The sequence below is a fragment of the Cavia porcellus genome, unplaced genomic scaffold, assembly GCF_034190915.1.
Source record: "Cavia porcellus strain 051 isolate PalLab524CR breed Dunkin Hartley unplaced genomic scaffold, mCavPor4.1 scaffold_31, whole genome shotgun sequence".
In the NCBI taxonomy this organism is placed as follows: Eukaryota; Metazoa; Chordata; class Mammalia; order Rodentia; family Caviidae; genus Cavia; species Cavia porcellus.
This window is the reverse complement of record NW_026947514.1, coordinates 14,353,832-14,376,150: the sequence shown is the minus strand read 5'-3', so window position 1 is coordinate 14,376,150 and position 22,319 is coordinate 14,353,832. Positions and strand designations below refer to the sequence as shown.

The following is a 22,319-nucleotide window of genomic DNA, read 5'->3' as shown; positions in this document are numbered from 1 at the left end:
GGTTTTTTTTAAAGTGACTTTGTAACAACAGGCTTCAAATACCTTCTTCTTGCATTTGTAAAACACAACTCAGTATCTTTGGTCAGAACCTCACAAACATAGACACAGAAGGATAGTAGGTAACTCAGCAAATGCGTTTCCTCATGTTTATCAAGCCCAGGTCGGAAGCTGAGAACATTTTATTTGTCCTCCATCCAACAAAGGATAAACACAGCCAAAAGTAATAGCAGAGCCAATTTTCCAAGCTATTTGAAACCTCAGCATCACAACGCAGCCCGCCCTTACAATGCTCCTCACCGTCTGAGGAAAGATCCCTGCTCTCGTGTTTGGGAGGAAAGGGGTAACCTCCAAGCTCTACTGTCAGCCTCAGAGTCACACAGAGATGGCTCCAGAAGCCCAAATCCCTCCTTCTCCAAAATTCTTCCCAAGTACATCTTCCTGGGAGTCCCCATAGCATCCATCTCTACACACTCAGTCCCAGAGCAATCCTAACCCTGAGCCGCATGGGCCAGTGACTGTCAGATCCACCTGCAGACACACATGGGGACCACTCTGTAGAACAGTGATCCATTTTGCATGCACTCAGTGTGGTCTCCCGCCAATCTGATTTTGTCTGAGGACGTACATGTCAATAAGGAAACCGCGCAAAATCCTTGTTATTTGACCTTTTTTTTGACCTCCCAAATAGCAACTTCATCTAGTCAAGTGAATCCTCCGTCACCTGCTACATCTACCCCGTGTCTGTGGGGCCAGGTGACACTGACAATGGAGAGCACAGATAGTTTAAACTTAGTCCTTGTGTGACTCCATACGACTCCAGGATCAGTTTCCCTCTTGGGACAGGGTTTCTCCAGGGCCCCTTCTGCTCCCCACAGCCCTGGAACAGTCTCCTACAGGTACAAGCAACCGAATCATTACCAAGATCATCGAAAAGTCTAGAAAATTATGAAAATCCCCAGCCTGGACTTTAAGTGCTTAAAGTCAGTGTTATTTATGTAGAATAAATACTTTTTGTAAAGCAAACTGTCGAAATTTGCAATTTACTCACGTGATGTTTACGTCTCTAATGATATGCTTTTTAAAAATAAATATTTCAAACTTTTAACTAAATATTCTTCATGAAAAGTGAATGTCTGCTCATGAACATGGGACAATTTTATAGACTACTGATTTCCTGGGCATTCTGTACTTTTTGCTAATAATTTTTACCATTTGTCTTCCAGGTTTGTGTAAGGCCCTTGTTATTAAATCTTACAAAAGGCAGGATGGGAGATAACCCTGAAACTCTTGCCTAACTCAGCAGCATCTGGTGCAGTCTAGTGCTCCGGAATGATTCCAGTCTCTTACCATAGCCAACTTTGAGAGTAGACAGAGCAAGATCAGGAGCTCCTCCCGGCCCTAATCAGTGGTCTGATTTCAGGGAACAGATTCGATTATCTGAGGGAGGAGCTAGTGTGGCACTGTAGTATACAGATATAAATCAAAGGAACCAAATGGAATCCAGAAATAGAACCACACATGTGTGGTCATCTGAATTTTGCTAAGGGTATCAGGACAACAGAAATGGAGGAAAGGAGGACATCAAAACAATGGGAGATCTATTTATAGAAAAAAAATCTCATACCACGTATGAAAACTGATCAGAAATGTATCACAGAGCTAAACACAAGAGCTGAAACAATAAAATGTCTAGAAGAAAACATAGGAAAACAACATCAAAGATTTTCAAGGACAGACAAATATAAAAGACCAGCAGAACCAGGGAGCATATATGTAGGTGCTACAGTATATAGAAGATGGGCTTTTTGCTTGCCTGTTTGGGGGCTATGGGAGAAGGTTTCAATCATCTCGCTGCACGGCACTGACCTAGGAATGGTCATATAACTACAGGCCGAGTTCAATTCTGATGTAATGTATCCATCACCAGGAAATGAATCTTACATGAAAGGATATGTGGATAAGTAACTTAAATACTTCAAAACTTGAACTACATTGTGACTCTTGTCCAGTAAAAAAGGTGACAGTCCCACATACAGACTGCATCAATTATTAAAACCTTTGCCAAGCACCTTTCCATGTATCAGGTGATCTGGACATAGAGTAACTATAGTTGAAAGAGAGAGAGAAAGAGAGAGAGAGAGAGAGAGAGAGAGAGAGAGAGAGAGAAGAAAAGAGAAGTGAGGAAAGGAGGGGAGGGGAGGAAAAAGGAAGAGGAAGAGAGGAGAAAAGAAAAGAATCTGGGACCCTGAAAACATGATATAGTAAGAGTTATATGGGCTGTAGGTATATAGAGGTACCTGGGAACACTTCCTGTGGAAGTACCAATTACACTGGGATTCCAAGCCAGAGAAGGAGCACATATAAAGATCTGGAAATTATTATTGTTTTTTTAAAGCACATTGTGCACAAGAAACTAAGCTATTTTGCTATAGCATGTAATTCTAGCAGCAATGGGATACATTTAGACCTTAGCCCATGGGACTTGGGAAAACCATTAAACAGTTTAGCACAGGAAAGGAACCTGCACCGCAGTGGTTGAAAGCCAGGATCTGGTGTCAGACCACCCTGGTCTGGGCACTATCACTGTCAACTGCTAAGTAAGCAAGCTGGGGACAGAATACAGTCTGCCTCTCAAGGTACTAGGAGATTTAAATGACTTACCAACACTACTTGCATTCACACCAAGTGTGTTAGCTACCACTGTTATCATTGTCAACTATGTCACTGTCCACAGAGGAAGTCCTAGGGGGCTGAGCATTCTGCCTTGTTGGTGTGGCTTTTGTCTCGTGCCATACTTCTGGGTTTCCAGCTCACCTGAAGTGCAGGTTCCTTTCCTGCACCCACTGCAGACTGGGAACTGTGGATGATTTGTTTGACTGAAACCTGCCAGCCTGCAGTGGGTGAAGTCTCTAAGCAGCACTGCCTCGGTTCAAAGGCTCAGTCCACCTAGCTCTGCGGCTTTGGCCTAGTACTTTAGCCTCTCTGTGCTTGCATTTCCTCACTGGTAAAGCAAGCATAAACACACTGCATTGCATTGTTCTGACTTATGTAAATTGCTTAGCTCAGTGGCTGGCTGGCCATGCACACCACCCACCACCAACACCACCACCATCATCATCGTTACAATCCTCCGGCATCCCACATCACCTCTCTAGTGACCTCATTAATTAATATAATGAGGCTTAGTAGGGTCTGGACAAGAAGAGATTCTTTCACTTGTATTATGCTTTTTGTAATTAGCTGTAACTTTCCTCTTCCTTGTTACAACATCTTCCTGATTAATGAACTGTGCTCACTTTAAAGAGAAGCTCATGGACAAAGTGATCTCACCGCACTGCAGTTTTTCTGAGCAATTTTCTGAACCCCACAAGGCTTCGGGCAGGCATGGTCCTGGGCTCCTGCTCTGAGCCTTGCAGACTGTTCTCCAATGAGCTGCACTGAGTGCTGTCTCAGCTACCCTGGTGCTTTCTGTGCTTCCAGGCAGCGCTCTCCATGTGGAGGTGGTAGATGTGTTTGTATTTGCTCACTGACTGCCAGAAGCTAGCTGACTGTTCTGTCTCTTCTCCTTGCGTCCTCATCCCCAAGTGTCAGGAATGTGGCTAATGAACAATGCATCATAGCTGGTATAAAATAACTGCCGGAGAAAGGCATTCTGATGCCCATCTCCTCCTGCTTTTTATCGGATCCAGCAGGAATGCGAGTCCATCCTTCAGCCCTTGGCTTATTGGCACATCTACTCTGTCCTTTCCTTTCATTCTGTTTCCCTCAAAACATATCAAGACACTTAAATACCAGCAGCTTCACAACAAACCCGCTCTGCCCAATGCACTGAAAGCCGCTAAACCCTGCTCAGATCAAAGACTTAGTAAACTGCACTGAATCAACCTCTGATTGATTTGTAGCTCTCACTAGAAGAGACCTAGGGCTCATGCATTACCCTTTTTTGTAGACCAGTTAAATACGCATCTTTCATAGGAGAGGAGACACAAGTCTGAAGCTTTCTAATTGTTGGGATAAGGGGCTGAGGACTTCGGCACTGAAGTCCCCAACCCTTCTTGGCATTTCAAGTTGGACAGTGATTCTAAACTTGCTGACTTTATAGCAAGAAAGCAATACACACACACACCCCGAAAAAACCAGCTAGATCAAGCTGCACCAATCACTGTAGATGCCCGATCTAATGGGATAATGTGATTTGGGAAATCTTAAAAAACAACAACAACAAAAGGTCTGAGGCATAAGATAAACTCTCCTGCACAACTGGGTGTCCCTCAGCATGTCCCCAGCCTTGATTCATAGCTCACGCAATTTTTCACTTCTAAAATTAACCTCAGAGCTCCTCCCGCTGCCTCGAGAGGGCCGCCCTGGCTAGCTCTACCAGGGCCATACGCTGAGCAGCAGGTGACTCCTATAATCTCTCTCTTTCCAAAAGGCAGCCTTTCCACCTGCTCCCTTGGAAGCAGGCTGGGGCGGGGACCTATTTCCCGGCTGCTTGTCTTCTGCTGGATCTGTGGGGCCTGACATAAACTCCAGCTCCAGGTGGGGTGTGGAACGCCAGCCTCCCTCCCCCTAGGTCCTTTTCACTGCTTTGTTTATTATCCAGTGTTCGCCTGTGGGAACATTCCAACCAGGGGTTACATAAGCCTTTGAAGATGAGTAATGGTGATCTGGCTTCTTCTGACTTAGTAACAATTCCTCCATGGGGGTTTAAGATGACTCACTGGGCTTGTTGAAGGGGCACCGCCATGGCAGGTGCTTCAAGGAGGCACCAGTTTAAAATCTTTGGGGGCTGAGTGGGCCACGGAATGGAACTGACTCTGAAGTATTATCCAAAGGTAGGAAGATACTGAGCCAGCAATACCCTGCACTGACTGTTCTGAAGTAGTGTCCTAGTGGCCACATAGGACATACTAGCACCCCCTGCAGAATGTGTCCCACGCTGTAAAGTGGCAGAGTCTGAAAGAGCTAATGTCACACGCACTGCAGGTGCTGCCAGGGGGACAAACTGTTGGAGCTGAGATTTTTCACAAGCTGCACCCTACTGCTTGACTGAAAGTGAAGCATGAGGGTGGAACAGAGAGGGTTTAGCCTAAGCCACGCAGGGTGCATGGGACCCCCCTGAGCTCCTCAAAGAGACAAAGAAGCCTGCATTCAATAGCTTCTTGAGTGGTTTCCTTTGCAGGACCTACTCAGCCGCAGACCTTGGACAGTGGCTGATCCGTAAGCCCTGAGCTGACTTTGCAGGTGCTGAGTAAAGAGAGGAAGAAAGGAAAAGATCTAAGTGATTGCATCTGGTGACCTGCAGTGGCATGGCTACAAAGGGAGATGATACAGGGAAAAGCTTTCAAGCCAGCTTCTAACTTCTGGGAGTGCACAGAGGGCAGAGACGCCAGGTGGGCAGTTCCTGCTAGATGAGAGTGGCAAGCAGCTGGAAGGAAGCCAAGGAGCTACAGGTAGCACTGCATGAGGTGACTCTGCAAATGGAGCCCAGCCTCAGTCCCAGGGGGGACACAGGGTGGCCCTGGGCAAGGAGGAACCTAGGGAAGGCTGAATCAGATCCATACCTAAACCTTCCAGCACTAATCATGTCTCATTTTCTAGCCTGGGACCCTGCTGGTAGGCCCAGGAATGGTGTCTTAAACATTCTAGCTTTCAAGGAAAAAATGGAAACAAAGCTCTTTTATAATGCATAGTGGAGATGGTTACCTCTGGCTCTGTTATGAGGTTGAAATTGGCCACCTGGTTTTCCAGGTGCACACAGTAGACTCCTGATGTACCTTTACACCCTCCCACAGTTCTACTCCAACCTTTGGGGGTTTTGCACCCTGCCCATTTTCCAGGCTAGCCCTTGACCTCTTGGGTATCAGACCAGCACTGGAGGTCAGATGGGACAATGAACACGAAGGTGTCTCTACCCTCAGCCTTCATGCTTACTTACGTCACTCTGCTTCTGTCTATGACTTCATTTTCTGAGACCTTCACAGGTGCCCTCGTTCTTTCCTTCTGGTGGCCTTGGGCCTGAAGGTTACAGCTGAACTTGTCACCCAGTTGTCCCAGCTTTCTAAGAAAGCCTTCCCAAAGGATCCTACAGCTTCATAACGGGGACACCAGGCTGTTCAAACTCTCGACTTTAGCATTCCAATGTAAACAGGACTATTAATATCTGAGGAGAATTTTTACAGTTGGGAAGTCACAGGGACGGAGATGAGAACATTCAGAATGACTAACTGGTCGACCCAGGCTGAGTGACTCAGGCTAATCAGGAGCACTGCTCTTCTTTTTCCACCTGTATGCAAGACTCCAGGAATAAGGGAATCTGCCGAGGCTCCGTGAATGCTCAATCAATCCCCTTGACCTTTCCAAAATCCCTAATTTTCCTCTTAACCCCAGCAACCAGTTCAATTTTTTATTTTTTAACCTTAATTATCACCGTGTACAGTGGCTGGGTACTGCAAAAGGTGCTCAGATCATGCATGGATCTGATGCAATCAATGTTTCCACTAGGACAGGTTATACAACTTGATTTTAGAAATCGTTTCAGCCTATAACTTGATTACAATCCAGGTTGTACTTTTCCTGAGATGCCATCTAAGAATGGATGTCTTTAAGTATTTCTCTAACAATTGAACATCATTTAAAAGCCAGATTCCAGGTTACAGGAGAGTCTAGAGATGTACCAGTTACACAGGTACTCAGCAGTGGTGCTTGCTGGGCAGACTAACATTCCAAGTGCTAGCAACCCAAGATTAGCAAAGGGCGAATGAGACTACTGCACTATTGGGAGCAGGTAAGGACAGCCAAGGGGAGGATCAGGTCTCCCCAAGAATTCTTGGATACATTTCTTTAGTCTTTTAAAAAAGGAAAAAAGAAGTAACCAAATTCCCTAAAGCTATCAGAAAGCCTGGGACAAATGGAAGGCTATGAAGGGTGGTCTGGAACCCACATCGGTCCACTGTGACACCTGGTGAAGGGTCTGAGGATGGGTGCTTTCCGATGGAAACACCATCATCTCCAGAGGCAGGACATTCCCATTGCTTAGGAGGCCAAGAGACTCACAGAGATCGAGGGCCCCAAATGGGCAGACATCCCAGCCAGAAGAATTAGAAAGGTGAGGACCAGTACCCAGCGATGTCCTAGTGATGTCTATTATATTAAGTCAGCATCTCTACATCAGCATGTTTTTTCAATAGGCTGCAACGAAGCCAAGTCCTGGTGACAAGGTGGGCAGATGCTGGTAGTCCCACTATCTGTCCACTTCACAGGGTTCTGGTTGGGTGTGGGTTGTTGGCAGAGGCACAAGCTCCAAGTCTAGAAGAGGGACAGATGCCTTTATTTCAGGTCATTTTTTGTCGCTTGTGAAGGAAAACTTTCTCAAATTGCATGGGTCTAGATGGAAAGATGCAAAAAGGCACCAGAGAGTAGACAGAAATGAAGCCCAAGAAGGAAAAGAGTTATGCGATGCTGCTCAATGGCCAACTGAGGGTGAAGGCAGAAGCTCCGCTTCGCTAACTCAGTCATACCCTCCTCTCTGGGGCAGTCTGAAGGTTGTGTAGACATGATAGGAGGGAGTGTCATGGTTCCATTTCAAGGCTAGTGTAAGCTTGAGCAGGCCAGGCTTTCCAAAACAGCAGCCTCATATTAATAAGATCCGGAAAGGAAAGAGATTTCTAAGAATGAGTATTACTCAGCTCCATCCTGGTTAAGAGCCTCTTCTACAACTCAGAAGAACAATTCTTGTAGGAGAAAGGAAAGTCTTTCCACTGGGGTCATTATGGGGTTTATTTCTCTGTTCCCAAGTTGTAAGCTCTAAAATTATATCAGAACTTTCTCATCTCAGAAATGCATCTATGTGTTCATTCATATAGATGCATGGATGCATGTTTATATGCACTTGTAGTTTTTAAAGGAATGCTTCAAGGGGAGGTCTGTTTGAGCAATAGTTTTTCCTGAGGCCTGGTATATGAAAAAGAAAGTTAAGTTCACAAACTGTGGTGCTGTAGGCTATAGAAATATCTACTCACAACCTGCTTGTATCTCAGGGGGAGTATTCAAAAGCATCATGGCACTGGCAGCATCAATGTCAGGATCTGGAAAAATCAATCAATAAATAACATTATTTACAACGGGGCTGGTGTGTGTGTGTGTGCTTTCCCCCTGAAAGTTATAGTCCATGAATATGTAAAATAGAGAGAAAAAAAGTCCAAGAAATAGATGAGCCTATCCTGAAAATGTCTGTTTTACTATTAGGAGGATTTGAGATGAACAAAAGATACTTTTAGAGTGAGATTTAAAAAGCATGTTAGTAAGTTTTCTTTATGAGGTGAGCATGAGTTCTTCCGTAGTGTGAACGCTGTAATTTGCACAGTTTATTCTTGGTAAGTTGCCAATCTGCGTGGCCTCCTTGGCTGTCACTCTTGGGTGAGGAGTAGAAGAGTTGGTGACAATAGAAGTTCAGCCACAGGAATCTTTAATGAAATGGGGAAAGCTCACAGCTCCAAGAAGAGAAGCATTAAATACACCTGCACTGAGTGAGATACAAACAAGGGCATTCGGTCACTTTGATTTGTCAGCAGAATGCAAATTATATTTCATGAGGTTATACGTGCCATGGTAGTAGCAGAGAAGGTGAAGGCATTAAAAAAAGTACTTAAATATAAAGAAAAAAATAAAGTTCTGATATTGAGGGCAGGGTATTTGCTTCCATGTCTACGACTGCTTTTAATATGGACTAGGAAAAAAATACTCATCACTTCATTGCTATAATTCTAATAGGTTTCTGAATCCTTACTGATCCACCAGTTGACAGATGGCAGGTTATATAGAGACAGAGAAAAATATTATCCTTTTATAACTAAATTCATTTTCCTCTGAGAAACAGCAGTGCTGCTGCTATGGAAATGAAGGTCACCATGGCAACAGTAAACAACCCCCAAGAACGGTCACTGAATAGGCTGAAAAGAACATCTGCCCCAGCACAGCGTCCCAGCTGCCCTGGGGCGAAATTCGCTAATAGTGCGTTGATGCCGCGTGACAGAAGCTGCCGCCTGTGCCCTGTCCAAATAAATGAAGTGTGCAATTGAAGCCGACATCAAAATGCCTGCCCTTGCAGATTACTGCCTCTGTGTCCGCTAAGCCCAGTGACTAATGATGGGGGAGAGGGGGTTCGCGCTTGTCAGTTTTTGTACAAATTACATACCAAAAAATTCAATTTACTACTAATGGCTCCATGGCACTTTATTTGGGGTATTATGTGAAAAAATTACTTTTTTACTGTTTAAAAAGTCCATTTTTCATACTTTCTATGTGCAGTTTAATTCCAAGGGAGTAATGCGATGTGGTATAAAGGCCCACAAGCGATTAATAATATAGATGATGCTGGTTTCAGAAGACAATGTCTCAAAAAAAAAAAAAAAAAAAAGTAAAGGAACTTTACTCCGCGGGCCTTTTTCTATTTTGCTGGCAGGAGGCCTTTTCCTTACACTCCATAATGGAGCCAAAGTTTCTTTTAATAAGTGCATTGTATGAGAAACAGGTGAATTAACTTGTGTTGTAACTCTTGGGGTGAAATTCCTACAACAGTCCCCCCTCCCCGCTGGTATTTATATATGCTGGTTGTAGGAGTCCCAAACAGCCTAAAATTCTGCTCACTGCCGCCAGGGTCCACTGCGTCTAGTCCTCTCATCTCCCTACAGGGCCTGTGTTGGGAACAGGACTCGGAGTCTCAGCATTTTCACGACGCAAGCTCCCAACTTTTCTCTCCAGTTCTTCCTTTTTGAAAGGACCTTTTTGTTTCTCAGGGAGGAGCCAAGAAACTCTCAGTTTCTTCTCAGGAAGAAAAGATTCTCTGCCATCTTTGAGAATGCAAATGTGACAGGTGACCTGGGGCTGAATGTTTGCTGGCTTAAGATGAAACACAGGAAAGAAGTCAGGAGTCCTTTCCTCCTGGACTTGCCAGCAAACGAAAGAAAATTCTATACTCTTCTTGGAAAATAGAGCAGACCTCAGGAGGAAGTCTGGGGGCAACAGATAAACAGAAGGTATAAAGCAGAAAGAGAGCCTTCAAAGAAAAAGGTACCAGCAGCATTCACACAGATTTAGGGGAAGCTAAGCTTGGGGGAGTGCTGCACCCCACCCTTGCCACCATGAGGTACACCCCAGCCACCAAACACACAGAGTAAGCAAGCACAGAACAGCAAAAGACAGACTCCCCATCTTTCCTTCTAACCACAGTTGTCACCTGTTCCTAAGGGAACTCAGGCTGGTCCTATGGCATTCTGGGTAAGTAAGTGTAAGGCACATCGCTTTCATGACCTTCCTCATAATGCATTCCTACAGCTCCACTCTCCACTTCCAAAGGACCAGTTCCTAAGCCGAGAATGCAAAGGAGGCAGGGCAGGGGACACATGGCAAGCAAACTGGCAAACACAAAAACTGCCACGTGATCACACACACTAACACCCTAGTGTGCCAGCCCTTCCCCGCAGAGTGCAGCGAGTGCCAACCTTTTAAATATCAACTTTATTGTGAGATGATTTCCATACCATAAAATACACTCACTTGAAATGCAAATTAAAGCGCTGAGATACCATCTTACTCCAGAAAGAATGGCTATCATCATGAAATCAAATATTAACACATGCTGGGTGAGGGTGTGGGGGAAAGGAAACTCTTCCACACTGTTGGTGGGAATGTAAACTACTCTGGAGATCGGAAAGCTAAAAATAGAAATTCCATTTGACCCAGCTCTTCCTCTTCTAGGTATCTTTCCCAAAAGAGTGAAAGTCATCATATTAGAGATACACGCATACCTACATTTCTAGCAGCACAATTTATAATAGCTAAATCTTGGAAATGGCCGATATCCCCATGAACAGATGAAAGGATAAGGAAAATATGATATTTATATACAGTTTACTACTTTGCCACAAACAAAGATAAACTTGAGGCATTCGTGGGTACATGGATGCAACTTGAGACCATAATATTAAGTGAAATATACCAGAAACACAAGCTTCAATATTTCATGGTTTCTCTTAATGCGAAACTTTCTATCTCTGTCCCTGTCTCTCTCTCTCTCTGTATATACAGAAGATAGGTAAATAGATGGGGATTAAGCTCAGCGGCATAAGCACCTGCCTGGAAAGCATGAAGTCCTGGGTTCGATTCCTGGTACAAAAAAAAAGGAGCTAAGTAAATAGAAAGTAGGGAGGTCTTTTTCAAATGGATAAGAGAATAAAAGATGGCAGGAGGGTAGAGGGTTCGGTTTAAGGAAAAGAGATGGGAAGAAACAGAATTGAGGTGGAGAATGATAAAAATAGAGCTTTTGCAAATGGGGAAGGGATCAAGAGCTGGAAGGAGCATGGATGGAGGAGAGGGGTAGGAGACAAAAAAAGATGAATTAAGATACATTCTGTACATGTACCAACTCCACATGATAGATGTAATCACTGTATACTGCAAAAAACATGCTAATAAAACAAATGAAGTTCACTCACTTTAAGTATAGAATTTCATGAGTTCTGACAAACTTTATGACAGTGTCACCATCAGCCTCGTCAAAATGAGTAACACAGCTAAGAACTACAGTTCCATCACTCCGAAGTTCCTGGCAACTCATCACACACATCCCTGTTCCTGCCTGGGCAGCCCCTGCTGTGCTTCCTGTTAGTTATCCATGATGCAGGGTCAGAAGTTCACTCTTTAGGGCTATTACTGAGTAGCATTCCATTGAATGGATAAGTTACAGTTTGTTTATCTATTCACCAGTCAATTGACAGATGACTTGTTTTCAATTTTGGGGGTGAAAAAAAAGCTGCTGTGAACTACTGGACCAGTTTTCTAAGAAACGTTTTCATTTTCCTTTAGTAACTATTGGTAAAAGTATGTGTAACTTCATAGGACACTGCTAAACCATTCTCCAAAGAACATGTACCAGTTATGAGGTCTGGCTGTTCTATATTTTTTGCCAACATTTGAAACTGTCAACCTTTTAATAAAAGGTTTAATAAAAGGTTTAATAAAACCTTTTAGACACCTGAGCAGGAGAGCATGCTTGAGACCCACCTGCACAGTTTTTCTCAAAAAGTTAAAAAGGTTGAGAGGACCAAACATGTCACTGAGGGCGAAGGTCAAGTTCAATTCCTGGTACCAATACAAAAAGTATTAGACATCTAATGCTACATCATCGTTTATAATTTGCACTTCCCTAGTAACAGATGATGTTGAGCATCTTTTCATGAGCTCATTGGCCATCTGTGTGCCTTCTTCTGGGAAAAGTCTGTTCAACTCTTTTGCCCATTTTCTAATTGGCTGTTTAATAGTCAGTTGTAAGATTTCTTTAAATATTCTGAAGACAATTACATTATGGCATATACTTTTTGTCAGTCCCTGGCTTGTTTATCTAGTTTCTTGATAGTATATGTCAATAGATAGAAGTCTTCAATTTTTAGGACATTCAATTTATCAGTATGTTCTTTTCTAGCTCAATGCTTTTGCATCCCGAGGAATTAGAGCCTACTCCATGTCTGTAAAGCCTTTTACAAAGTGGCACCTCTTTTGTTTTCATTTGTTAATGTTATCTGGGTTCAATATCCACATTTACAGGTAAATGAAACTGGAAGCAATCAACCAGACCTCTTTCCTCACCCAGCAAGCTAAGCACAGCCCTCTCAGATATACAGATCAATACTAGAAGGATCCTCTCTGGCTCCTGGTGTGAACACTAGGCAGCCCAAGAGAAGCCTTTTCTCTATGAGGAAGCATCCTAAAATTGTTGCTGGAACGTCTGAAGTGGCTTTACCCGTTCCACCCTGAGGCCCAGTATTGGGCCTCAATCTCCTTTTCTTCCTCTCCAAAGAGGAAGCTGCAGCGTGTACCCTTATATATTATTAAAAGCCTAAGTTTTCCTCTTGTTTTAATACTTGTGAAAATGCATGCTCAATATTTTTTTAACAAATGTACTAGCTGAGCACAATTTCAGAAATAAATACCTTCTCCTAGATCCACTCCCAGATACTTATTTTCCTGTGTATGTGGCTAGAAACTGCCTACATACAAACAGCATTTATATATATTCGGAGACAACAACATACACACATTTACATTCAGGTACATGAATCTATTTTTTTAGAAACAGGTTTGTAGCGGTCCTCCCTCAGTTGAAGTTGGCTTTCTATGGTATCAGTTACCCACAGATTGAAAGATACTAAGTGGACAATTTTCAAAAATAAATATTCCATGATTTTTATTATAGTATATTATAACTTCTATTTTGCTATTAATCTCTTGCTGTGCTTAATTTGTAAGTTAAAGCTTATAGTAAGTAGGTATATGTATATAGGAAAAGACATACTATATATAGAGCTTGGTATTCTCTGTGGTTTCAGGCATTCCCTGGGGGTTTTGGGATCCATCTCCTGTAGACAGTGAGTGGAGGAAAACTATTTTATCTGCAAAATATTTTCTGCAATTTAAAAACTTTTTCACTTAATAATGTATCCTGGCAACCTTTCATATTAGTATATGTTAACTAAAGTTTTTCTAGAGTGACTTTTTTTTTCTCCATAGATAAAAACACATCTCTTTTTACACAGCAGATTACCAGAAGGCAGGACCAAAGCAGCTGAGCTGTCTGGAACCTGTGTCCTCGCACTGTTCTTCCCCACAGATCCTGGGCTCCTGAAGATGTTGTCTCCCCTGACCCACGCCTTCCTACGAAGACCAGGATGGCCCCACTCCTTCCGTGGGGCTCACCTCACTGTCCATGTTGGGTAATACACTATTGACATAAGCACATCAAATCTTCCTAGGAATCTCTCTGTAGCTGGGAGACATCAGAGAAGGTTCTCTCCTTTGGGTAGCAGTGGCACTTTGTGCACAAAGCACTTTCAGTAGCTGTTAAGGATGGAGGATGCTTCTACTTCAGAGGAACAGCTGATTCTGAAGGGTAAGACCGAGGAGAGGGGACTGGTGGATTCGCTGAGCAGAACTTTCCCTGGAAATGAAGAAGAGGCCCCTACACTTCCATGACCCAATCCGGCATAAGAAAACAGTAAGATGTTTTGGCCAAGAACTCTTTTTAGGCATTAAGATCCTCTTGGCAGGAGTATCCTCAATGTAGCACTCTGGAGACTCAGAAGACTCATGGGTACAGGAAAATAGAGAAACATTACCTGTTTTGTTCTTGGATGCAGGGTTCCTCCCAACAGTACTGACTCCAGAATCCTATCACAGGAACCCAAATCATTTACTAATGGTTCGTTCATACAACACCAGGGAGACATTCTGAGTGCTTAATAGAGTTATGATCATCATCAACGTTGAGCCAACCTCAAATCCCATATTTTAAAAAAATCTCTTTGCCACGCTTCGGTAACAGTGTTACAGCTCCTCTGGATCAGTTCCCAGTGGCCCATTTCAGGTTTGATCTTTAATGCAGTTGTCTTATCACACTGCCTTTTCTCTGGAAGAGACTGAAAAACAGTCACGCATCTTAAAGATGTTTTAAAAATCCCTCTCCTCTTGAATGCACACACACAACTATATTATGCTACAGTGAGAGAAAAAAGTAATGAAATTTCTAGGATTCAGCTACTGGGATCAAGGGAAATACAGAGCCTCATTTTCCCAAAATGTGGAGATGGTTCCTTTGGGACATGGAGGAGGTCTCCTTTGTGGGCAGGACAGAAAAAGCACTGGACTAGGCATGATGACTTTAGGGTTCAAGACCTCGGTCTACTGTTGATTAACCAGTGACTTTTTGCTGGTCCTGAGTTCACTCATTGAAAATGGTGCCTGGCTGGCTGCAGACCTGAAAGGGTCCTATTCATTGTTCATCCGCTCTCACACTTCCTGGCTCTCACTGTAATGTCCTTTGACTTTCTCCTCTCTTTCTAGTTTATGGCTGAAGGAACTACAGACTCCAACGAGCTTCTACCAAATGGTACATCTGCTCCAAATGTCTCGAGGCATCTGGCATTAACTAAGATGGGGGAAAACACTGTTGTCCCTGGGAAGCTGTGGCTGCTATGACGTGTGCTTGATGGATCCATTTCACACCAATCCTTCCTGTCTGACATGGAACTTTATGGATTCCTACTGTGGCTTCTGTCTGCATTCAGCCTTCTTCCTCTAGGATTTGGTGCCAGAGGAAAGTGACTTGAAGAGGCAATGAGTTTTCACAAACTAAGAAAAGATGGGAAGCACCTGGTTCAGTTCTCACTGCAACAAAAGCCTGAGCACTATCCTTCGCATTTGAGTAGAACAATTTAATAAAAACAAAACAAAACTGACAACAAAACACCTCCTGGATGGAAAGCCTGAAAACTGCAACTTTGCTTTAGAGAGATCATTTAATTTCCACAGGGCTAACGTGATTTTCCCTTTCCCTTATTTCCCTTTACACTTGAAGTGTTTATAACTGAATATAAGGGGTTTAAGGAATATTTTTTAAAAATGCCAAATGATAACACTCACTGAGGTAGAAATTATTAGATATATGAACATTAGATACATACACCAAGATACGCATATTGTCTCATTCCTAGATTGAGCCGTGTCGTGGGGCCCTTTCTCGCTTGCCTTCATTTGCTGCTGTGTCTCCAGCACCTACCACAGTATGTGGAACCTAACAGGTAACTAGATAAATAATTAATAGACAAAGAGACAGTTTGCCATCTCTGCTCAGGTGAATCTGGTGGTCGAAGGCTCAGCATGCGGCTGGGGGAGAAGTGCCTGATGACACTCAGAGCACAAGGCTCTCAACCTACAATAGACTCCCCTGGGGACTCCAGAAAAACAAATGTCCTGCCCAACCCAGGGAAGGAAGTTTGTAAAAATCCATCAGGAAATTCTGATGCATAGGCAGGATGAAGACCCACCTTTAGTAGTAGTACATCAAGGACCAGTGAATGCCATCTGAAGAGGCCCTTGAAGAAGATAAGTGCTCCCTAGAGATTCTTTATCTTCAATACCTTCACTCAATCTCTTAGGTTGAAAATATCTTTATCTATTTTCTATAACTCTGCAATACAGTGACACAACTGAAAGTGTTTGGTTAATCCCTAAGAAGGCAGAAAAAATACCCGAGTATCGTTTAGGTTCTCAGGGACAGGAAACGTGAAAACAAAGAAATGTGCAAACACAAAAAAATGCAAGTAAGATGGACATTTCCTGGGGGAAATGAATAGATCTGCTCAGTTGCATTTATGCACACCCTTATATTAAGCCAGTGTTTCTCAACCAGGGGTGATTTCTGCACCCCTCCCCCAAAGACATATGGTGATGCCTGGAAAGATCTTTGATTGTCATGACTGGGTGGGAGGGGAATGGGCTTCTGGCATGTCTTGGGTAGAGGCGAGGGATGTTGCCCAACATTCTACAATGTTCCAGGTAGCCTGTACAACAAAGAACAACCCAGTTCAAATGGTGAAGTGCTAAGGGTCATAAACTCTGTACTAAACACACATGCTTTGTTAAGGAAAAGAAAGTTTTGGAAGACTGTGTCAAATACAATGCATCAAAAGCAAACATAAAATTCATCTTATTGCTAATGTCTTTGTTTTCTCCTTTTCCCCCCTCCATAATCCCGAAGGGTAGGTGAAGAGCTAAGATATCTACATTTGTGGCTTTGAAACCACTAGCAAGAGTGATACCCTCTGGCTTCTGTTGCAATCAATCAAGATATTTGAAACAGCTGCCTCTGATCCTGCAGGCCTCCGAACACAGGCAGGGAGGTGCTGTCAGCTCTGGTGACGTCATTTGCCACCAATACTTCTTCCATTTCGCTTCTGGCTGAAGGTTATGAAGAAAGAGGTTGCCCAGTGTGAGGAGCAGCAGCGTGCAAGTGGGAAATGCAATGTAGGATTCTTTGTGCACCTGACCTGCAAAATTTGAAGGGGCTCTTGGCACAGTGAGATGGAGAAATGACTGCAGCTGAGCTCGGCAGATAAGTTTAAGGGTCTTTAGGATTTTAAAGAACAGAAGCTCCACAAAAAGACTGGTGCCATGTTGAAGCTTTAGACATCATTTTCATATGGCAGTCGGGGAGAGAGAACACCAAGAAAATAGCCTTTCTGCTCAGAAAAACCCAAACCGAAAGCAAACAAACAAACACAAACCCCAAAACAAACAGTGAAAGAACAATCCAAATTCTTGCTGCTCTGAAGACATTAAGTTAAAAACCTGTGATCAAGCACACTAAAACTGATGCTCTTGAAAAGGCAAGATAAAAGAGAAATCAGGTTGGAGTGGGAAAGGATGAATGATTTATACGTGCATTTTAGGTATTATTAGGCTTCCATTGACACATCTGAGTCTTTCTCAGCTTAAAAATAGGGTGCCGTGAACTCTAACAGGAATCTACAGGTTCCAAGAAGCTGTGTCACAGTCAGCAACGCAAATCAGGAACACCTGTATCTAATCAGCAGCATCTTTGTAACTTAAATAAATTGCCCATTTATTACTCCTAATTCTATTTGCTGTGAAAGGAGAATCTGGGAAAAGGTTCTAGAAGGTAAGAAAGAGCTCAAAGTGCATCCCAGATACAAATCAGAGGCAAAAGCCGGTGTGTCTCTAGGTCTCGTGTTCCCCATCTCGGATGTGATCTTGGGTGGCTGGGCTGGAAGCTCTCTCAGGACCTCTAACTCTGAGTCAATCACTGTTGAGGCTATTTCTCTACTGCAGAAATAAAAGATGTGCAATGATATACTCCAGGGAGATGCTTCCGTCCTTGTTTTCTCCTGGCAACAAGAAACCCTTTCACTTTGATGTCTTCTGTGTCTCTGAATTCCAACATCCTCCTCACTTCAGCCGAGAAGTCTCTGTTACACTGCTCACTTTTTTGAATCTGTGCTTCCAGAGCAAGTGAACATGTGTCTCCAGTTTTCTGCCGAGACAGTCACCCAGCACCTTCTTTTATCTGGCACTTGAAGTGTTCCTAATGATGGGTATTACCTCTGTAATATCTTTGACCAGTTGAGGAAATCTTTCTTGCAGTTGTCTGGGAGCCAACTGAAAGGAACCATGTGGGCTGAAACTGATTGTACAGAAGAATTCAAAATTCTAGAATTTAAGACTACGGGAAAGATGGCAGGTGATCTCAGACAAGTTATGACTTTATCCCATGGCTCATAGGCAGAACCATTATTTTAGAGTAAAAGATTTGGGTTTGAATCTCTTTCATTCAACATTCTGTGCTACGCTTGTCCATAGCCCAAGCTCAGTCGGGAAGGGGTGTCTTCTTTCATGGGGTCTCTTTTTTGTTAATTCTGTAACTTCTCGGAGGTTCATGAGAAACTGTATATTCTTCTGACATCTCTTTCCATCTGTACCCCATCCAGCTGTAAATCTCTACTCACTGCACCCCCGATTGCTGTCTCTTGGATCAGCCCTCTCTGGGGATGCAATAACTGAGAGCCATGAAGAGAGGGGACACCAGGAGGCAGAGGGGATTGTGACCCTGGGAGGGATGAAGAAAAGAGAGAGAGAAAGAGAGAGACAGAGACACAGACAGAGACACAGAGGCTAAAGCCCTGTAGGCTCCAGAATTCTTTGCTTCCAAACCTCTGCTTGCTGCTGGTTTTTTTAGCCAGTGATGTAGCCTGAACTTGTCACTCAGGAGGGAACAGAAACCAGCCCTGGGTGTACAACAGCTTCCCAGAGGGCAGAAATGAGAGTGAAGACTCTCACAGAAGCCCCAAGAACCTCAGAGCCTGGCTACTCTGGTGTCTGGGAGGAGGGGTGGACACAGGTCCAGAAATAGAGAGGGAAGCACGAGGCTCCCGAGGCACGAGCTGGAGCCTGCAATCAGCAGCAGAGGGCTGGGCCCGGAACTGGCCGGACGCCGGCAGAGACATTGGTGCATCTATTTTCAGTCTACTTCCCCTTCTCCTCGCAGTTAGTTTGCCTTGTCCTGTCCCTGTGACTTCCCCCAAGTGTCACTTCCCCCCACTTACTGGCAGTTCAGCTCCTGCCCAGTCTCCTCTGCAGAAGCCACTTCCTTCTCACGTAAAGGATCTGGGGACGCTGGCACCCCAGCACTAACTTTCACCTGGTGACTGGGCTTCTCACGGTGACTTGGGCCCTTATTAGTAGCAATGCTTGTGAGCGCTAACAAGAGTTCCACTTGTGCGGCTTCTTCATCAGCTGTGGATTCAACGGGGCGATGCACAAGCCGTTCTTCCAGGAGCAGAGTGTCCCTCCCAGACTGACACTGGCAGGTGCACGAGGGAGAGGAAATACTGCTCAGAACCTTGACGTCAGTGCTCCAGAGGACACTTGGTGCCCAGAATAAAAGTGTCACAAAGATCACAGAAGAATACCCTATGAAACTCTGCTCACTTAAATCCTGCTTGGGATATTGTCTGAATGTCAGAAGGAAATGCAGATACAACCCGCTCCCTTCCCCATGTACACGCAGGTACACACACACACACACACACACACACACACACACACACACACACGGTGTAGCCACCTGCTTACACACTCATGCTTCCTCTGCCAAGTGAGACTTTTGCAAACCAATCCCCTTTTTCCCTTTTTTTACAGATCTGAGCTTCAATTCAAAAAGGAACCAAAGCAGACCAACACATTTCCCACTAGGGACTCAGGAATCCTTATCCTGCTTTGCCCTGTATACACTAAAGGCACAGATGGCCTTGGGATGACCATGGTACCATTCCTCTATGGGAGGGATAGAGAACACTGCTGGACCAATCTCAAAACCCTGTCATTTGCCCCACAACCCCCATAATTTCAGGGCTGCTGATTCTAGCAATAGGACTACTGGTCACTGAGTCTCTCAAAGACCCAGTTTTAATGCTTAGCTTTTTATTCGTTCAGGTCAAATCCCCCTTTCCAACACTAAAAACATTAGAGGAAAAAAATGGGGGGTTTGCTATTTGGTATATGTATGTGTGTGTGTATATATATATATATACATATATATATATGTATATATATATATATTATGTGTATATATATATACATATATATATGTATATATATATATTATGTGTATATATATATACATATATATATGTATATATATATATATACTTTTTAAACATGTGAATAATTTTCTGAAATGTCTTGATTCAAAGTCAGTTTTTCATGTGAAAGATGTAGGTTGAAAAATAAAAACAAAGCCCTGGCAAAGCCATTGTATTTTCTTTTGTCTGATATGGAACTTTCATCTGATGTTCGCTTCAAACCTAAAGTAGAGCTGGGCTCCTGGGAGGTCCTGGAGCTCTGAGAGGCTGCACAGTAGGCAGATGTAATGAGAGGTATAATAATTGTCTTTAATTCTGCCTTCATTTAGTGCATACGGCACTGGATAGAAAGAGATGGCACATCCATCCATCGTTTGAAACAAAAATTATCACTGAACTGTTAATGAGTAATTCATCTTAGACACAGTTAAGTATGGAAATACAGGCCCAAGATTATGATTATAAATAAGGGTATTATGAAAATAAAAGAATTAAGTTTTCTACCAAAAAATATTTAAGCTCAGCACTGTGCTACCAGCGGGGAAACGAGAAGGTGCTCTCTGACCAGTTTGGAAAGAGACATGCTTGTCTGTCTGAGGATGGGAGATCCCTGGAGAAATGGGGAAAAATGCTGGAATGAAAAATTTGGCCTTAAAAATGAGTCTAACATAAAGCAATGGGCTCATGTTCTGTCAGGCAAATGGGAAATGGTTCTGAAGACAATTCCCATAGAAGTTCCCAGAACAGCTTTGGGAATGGCTGCATCTCAAGAATGAAAGTTTTGCCTGTAAAAAGTCTACTTCAAAGAATCCTCCTTTCTTCAGATATACTCTAACTTTCCAGCTACACAGCATACATGAGCTCTAGGGCCAGACTGCCTATGAACCCTCCAAAACTCATGCACTTAAACCTAATCACTGACAGGAAGGCATCAGCAGGTAGGTCTGTGTTAGTCACTTTCCTCTTGCTGGAAATAATACCGAACATCCACAGGGGAAGATTGAATGTGACTCATGGTTTGGGGGATTCAGTCCATGGGGTTGGCTGGCTCCAAGGTGGAAGGGCATACTGGACCAAAGCTGCTTATTTCATGGCATCCGGGAAACAGAAAGAAGACAGGAGCCAGTCAGGGAGCCTCCTCCAAAGCCACACCACCAGTGATACACCTCTTCCTACCAGGCCCCACTTCCCAACAGGACATTAGGTATGAGCACAGGGAAAAAAATCAGTCTACTGATCTAGTATCCCCATGATTTAATCACCTCACACAAGCTACTCGGTGTGGTATTTCATTACAGGAGTCTGAATGGACTAAGAAGTGAGTGAATAAACACCCACTACTTAAGCACATGCCCTAAGTGAGTTTTCTGTGGAATGTGGTGGACCCCAGCTCTGAAGGCAGGGGACAAGTCAGGGAGAACATGCTATATGAAAGGAGATGAGGTGAATCCAACTCAGTTTCCTCTTGCTGGCGCCATGTATTAGTTCCAGAATTATAAATGCTGAGCCAAATGAAGGTTTTCAGCTGGAATCTGGGACATATTTGTTTTTAGAAAAATTAAAAGCACTTGACAATTAACCAGACAATATGATGAATAATAGATCCAGGCACAAGGAAGGGTAAAATCAGCCAAGGGTGATGGTGTGGGTACGGGTGGTGAGAGGGACAAAAACATCTGGGGGAGCTTCACAGGCAGCTGGAGAGAGCTGGGGATCAGGTTTCCTCACAAGGGCAACTGGGTTTTTTTTCTCTTACCTCCAAAGCTTTATTTCATCTTTCAACAGGAAAAAAGTCAGAATAAGTATTATACAAACAAAACCAAACAAAGAAAATCAGAAAATAGAGAAAGAAAAACCCAACACAGCAAATGCCTTCATGCCAGCACCTGTAGTTTTCTCTTAACCTTTCACGATTCTTCTAGAAAGGGCTTGGGCATGCCTTTCACTGAGCTTGGAATGAGCCCCATCCCAGCCCAGGGCCCTCAGGCATTGGCCATGCCAGAGGACAATGAGGTTACTGTGTGGTTAACAGTTTCAGGAGGAGAAGTCAAAATGAGAATCTGCCTGTAAACATGTTGAATCTTCCCAGTTCACCTTCTGAGGAAATCCAGAAAGTATTTGGTGAGCTCCTGTCTCTGAAATGCTTGGTGATGGCAATTTGGTCTACACTGGTAAGGCCAGGCAGGCGTGAGCTGACCCAGTTGCAGCCAGTCTGAGGCCCCTGACATGATACTGCTCTACAGAATGTGTGAGTCTGAGTGTGTGGTAGAGGGCAAGGTTGGGAAGGGTCGACATGGGAGAGTAGGGTAAAAAAAAAAACACATCTTA

General features: G+C 43.6%; 1 protein-coding gene across 6 annotated transcripts in view; it reads right to left on the bottom strand.

Annotated features, from left to right (window-relative positions):
- The window catches only part of Foxn3 (forkhead box N3), a 381,623-nt gene that overhangs the window by 20,336 nt on the left and 338,968 nt on the right, over window positions 1–22,319 (bottom strand). For 4 of the 6 annotated variants that reach the window (XM_003472469.5, XM_063241447.1, XM_063241448.1 and 1 more), the window contains one exon: window positions 8,022–8,087. The exons of 1 other annotated variant lie outside the window; for it this stretch is intronic. In XM_003472469.5, coding sequence (XP_003472517.1) covers window positions 8,022–8,087 — 66 coding nt within the window. The remainder of the gene's footprint in view (window positions 1–8,021; window positions 8,088–22,319) is intronic. One more of the 6 variants, XM_063241450.1, reaches the window with a different exon arrangement.